General features: G+C 35.7%; 1 protein-coding gene across 1 annotated transcript in view; it reads right to left on the reverse strand.

Annotated features, from left to right (window-relative positions):
• Positions 1 to 2157, reverse strand: part of LOC106536924 (PH and SEC7 domain-containing protein 1) — a gene marked incomplete at both ends in the record, with an annotated part of 13367 nt that overhangs the window by 3978 nt on the left and 7232 nt on the right. Inside the window, 1 exon segment of the mRNA XM_014034285.1 lies at positions 1217 to 1306. Within this exon segment, the coding sequence (XP_013889739.1) occupies positions 1217 to 1306 (90 nt within the window).

Consider the following 2157-nt stretch of genomic DNA (forward strand, 5'->3'; position numbering starts at 1 on the left):
TAATCTTACACATTCTGAAAACAAGATGATTATTCTTACACAATCAGTTCTTGTTTAGTAAATCAGTCTGAAAACAAGATCAAAAAGACTTTTTGGCTGATATAAGATTTTAAAACTTGGTTAGGTGGACAGTTTTTACAGTGATTTGCAGTCATCCAGGACACGGAAAATGAAAAGAACAAAGACGAAGCGACTGGACTCTGTTCTGTAGCTGAAGACGTGTGGAGTTACAAGATTTAAAGAGCACGACTCAAGGTTAATGACATTATTTTAGAGATCGATCTGAACAGATGAAAAGAGACATGAGCGTTAAGACCACAGTCGCTTTGAAAAACATCAGATATGTATCTGTTTTAGTATTACATATTGAAAAGGCCTGGGTCAGATTTATTCATTTTAGACTGGAATTAATCTGATTTTGGTTGCATTTGAACATAAGAAACAAGAAATATGAAACATATAAAATGTATAAAAATCGTATAAGTTTATAGAAATGTAGTATAGTCCTGATCTATATTTTTAAATTAAATTTATTCTTGATCAGTTATTTTCTGAAGTGGCAAAGGTTTAATAATCACAACGTTTACATTTATTTTTACATTTCTTTGTCCTTCTGTTCACTGAGCCTCTCACCAGCTGTTTAGTTGTAAAGGAAAAACATTTTGATTAAATCCTTATTTTAATCTATCATGTTACATAGAAATAACAGAAACAAGAATGCATCGTGTTTAGGTGGACGTAACTCAAATGTTGGGGGAATAAGAACTATTGTGTGATGAATTCATGATTGACACATTGTGTCATGAAGCCCCGCCTCCAGTGGAGCTGTCCCATAATTTGGAGGAACTGAGTTGGCAACCCTAACTATACTTATTGAGCACAGAAACCTGAAACAGAGTTGTGTCAGGAGCGTAGAAACAACATTAACATCATGTAAAGATAAAGACTCTAATGTTCCTGAAACTACAGATACACATTATCCAGAAGTTTAAAGTCACAGCACTGGAGATCAACTGAACCAAAATTTAAAAGCACTGACTGATTTTATCTCTTTATGTCAGTGTCAAGTTTTTTCACTGACATCTGTGGGTTATTCTTAAAGGGTACAGACTTGTCTGCAATTCTTAAGCACTGTGAGGAGGTCTATTCTGAATAGAAATGTGTGTATTTTCAGGGTATTAGTATTGACATTCCTGTCTGAATAAAGCAGTTGTACCTTCAGCAGATCTTTGGGAAAGTCTTTTCCATCGTTGAGTCCTTCCAGGTTGGAGATAAACTGACTGCAGGACATCCTCTTCCCCACGTTCTGCCAGACAGAAGCTGTGTTTATGTCACTTCAGAGACATTAGTTATCTCCAACACAAACTCGGTCTTCAGGACCTTTACATCATCTTTTCTGCTCTCACAGATACACTTTGTCTCAGCTCATGGGTTGCAACCAAACTAGACCGCGGCCCACCTTGGCCCCACCCTATGTGGGCCGTAGGCCGCTTGTGTAGGCTGCATAGACGGCTGTGAAATGACACGGTCTAGTCTACAGAAAATATATGTTTGAGTGAACCACACTCTGTTACCATTATGATATGTTTTATATCACATCCCTTCAGTTGTTTTTTAATGGTATAACTTCATGAAATTCAGTATTAGAAAAACAAAAAACATTCAGAACTGTCAGTACTTGTAAGTACATTTTATTTAACGTCATTGATGCAAAACATTCATCAGCTAAGTTGCAAAACTTGCATTAAAAAACAAATCTTGAAAAATAAAACTGCCGTAAAATAAAATAAAAAACTCAGCTGTGTTCGCTCTCCTGTTTATTTTTGTGACAGTAGCTGTGTTTCCATTACAAATGTGCCCGAAACTTTGTTGATATTCTGTTAATGTTGAAAAAACAGTTTTACAACAGAATTAAGTAAGAAATGTTATTAAAGTCACGTGAATACGTTTGTTCTCATGATAAGTCATTACAAACATGGCAGCGATGGATGTTTATACTACTTCTGTGATATTACTACTACTTCTACTTCCTGTTATCTTCTTCATCATCGTCTTTTTCACCAGTAGAAACAGACGGTTGTTGATCACGTGACTCCTGTGATGTGAAAAAACTGTTTCCATTGCAGTTTTGCCAAATACACCCAATTTCTATACAGC

Source organism: Austrofundulus limnaeus, unplaced genomic scaffold (assembly GCF_001266775.1).
Source record: "Austrofundulus limnaeus strain Quisiro unplaced genomic scaffold, Austrofundulus_limnaeus-1.0 Scaffold2032, whole genome shotgun sequence".
Lineage (NCBI taxonomy): Eukaryota > Metazoa > Chordata > Actinopteri > Cyprinodontiformes > Rivulidae > Austrofundulus > Austrofundulus limnaeus.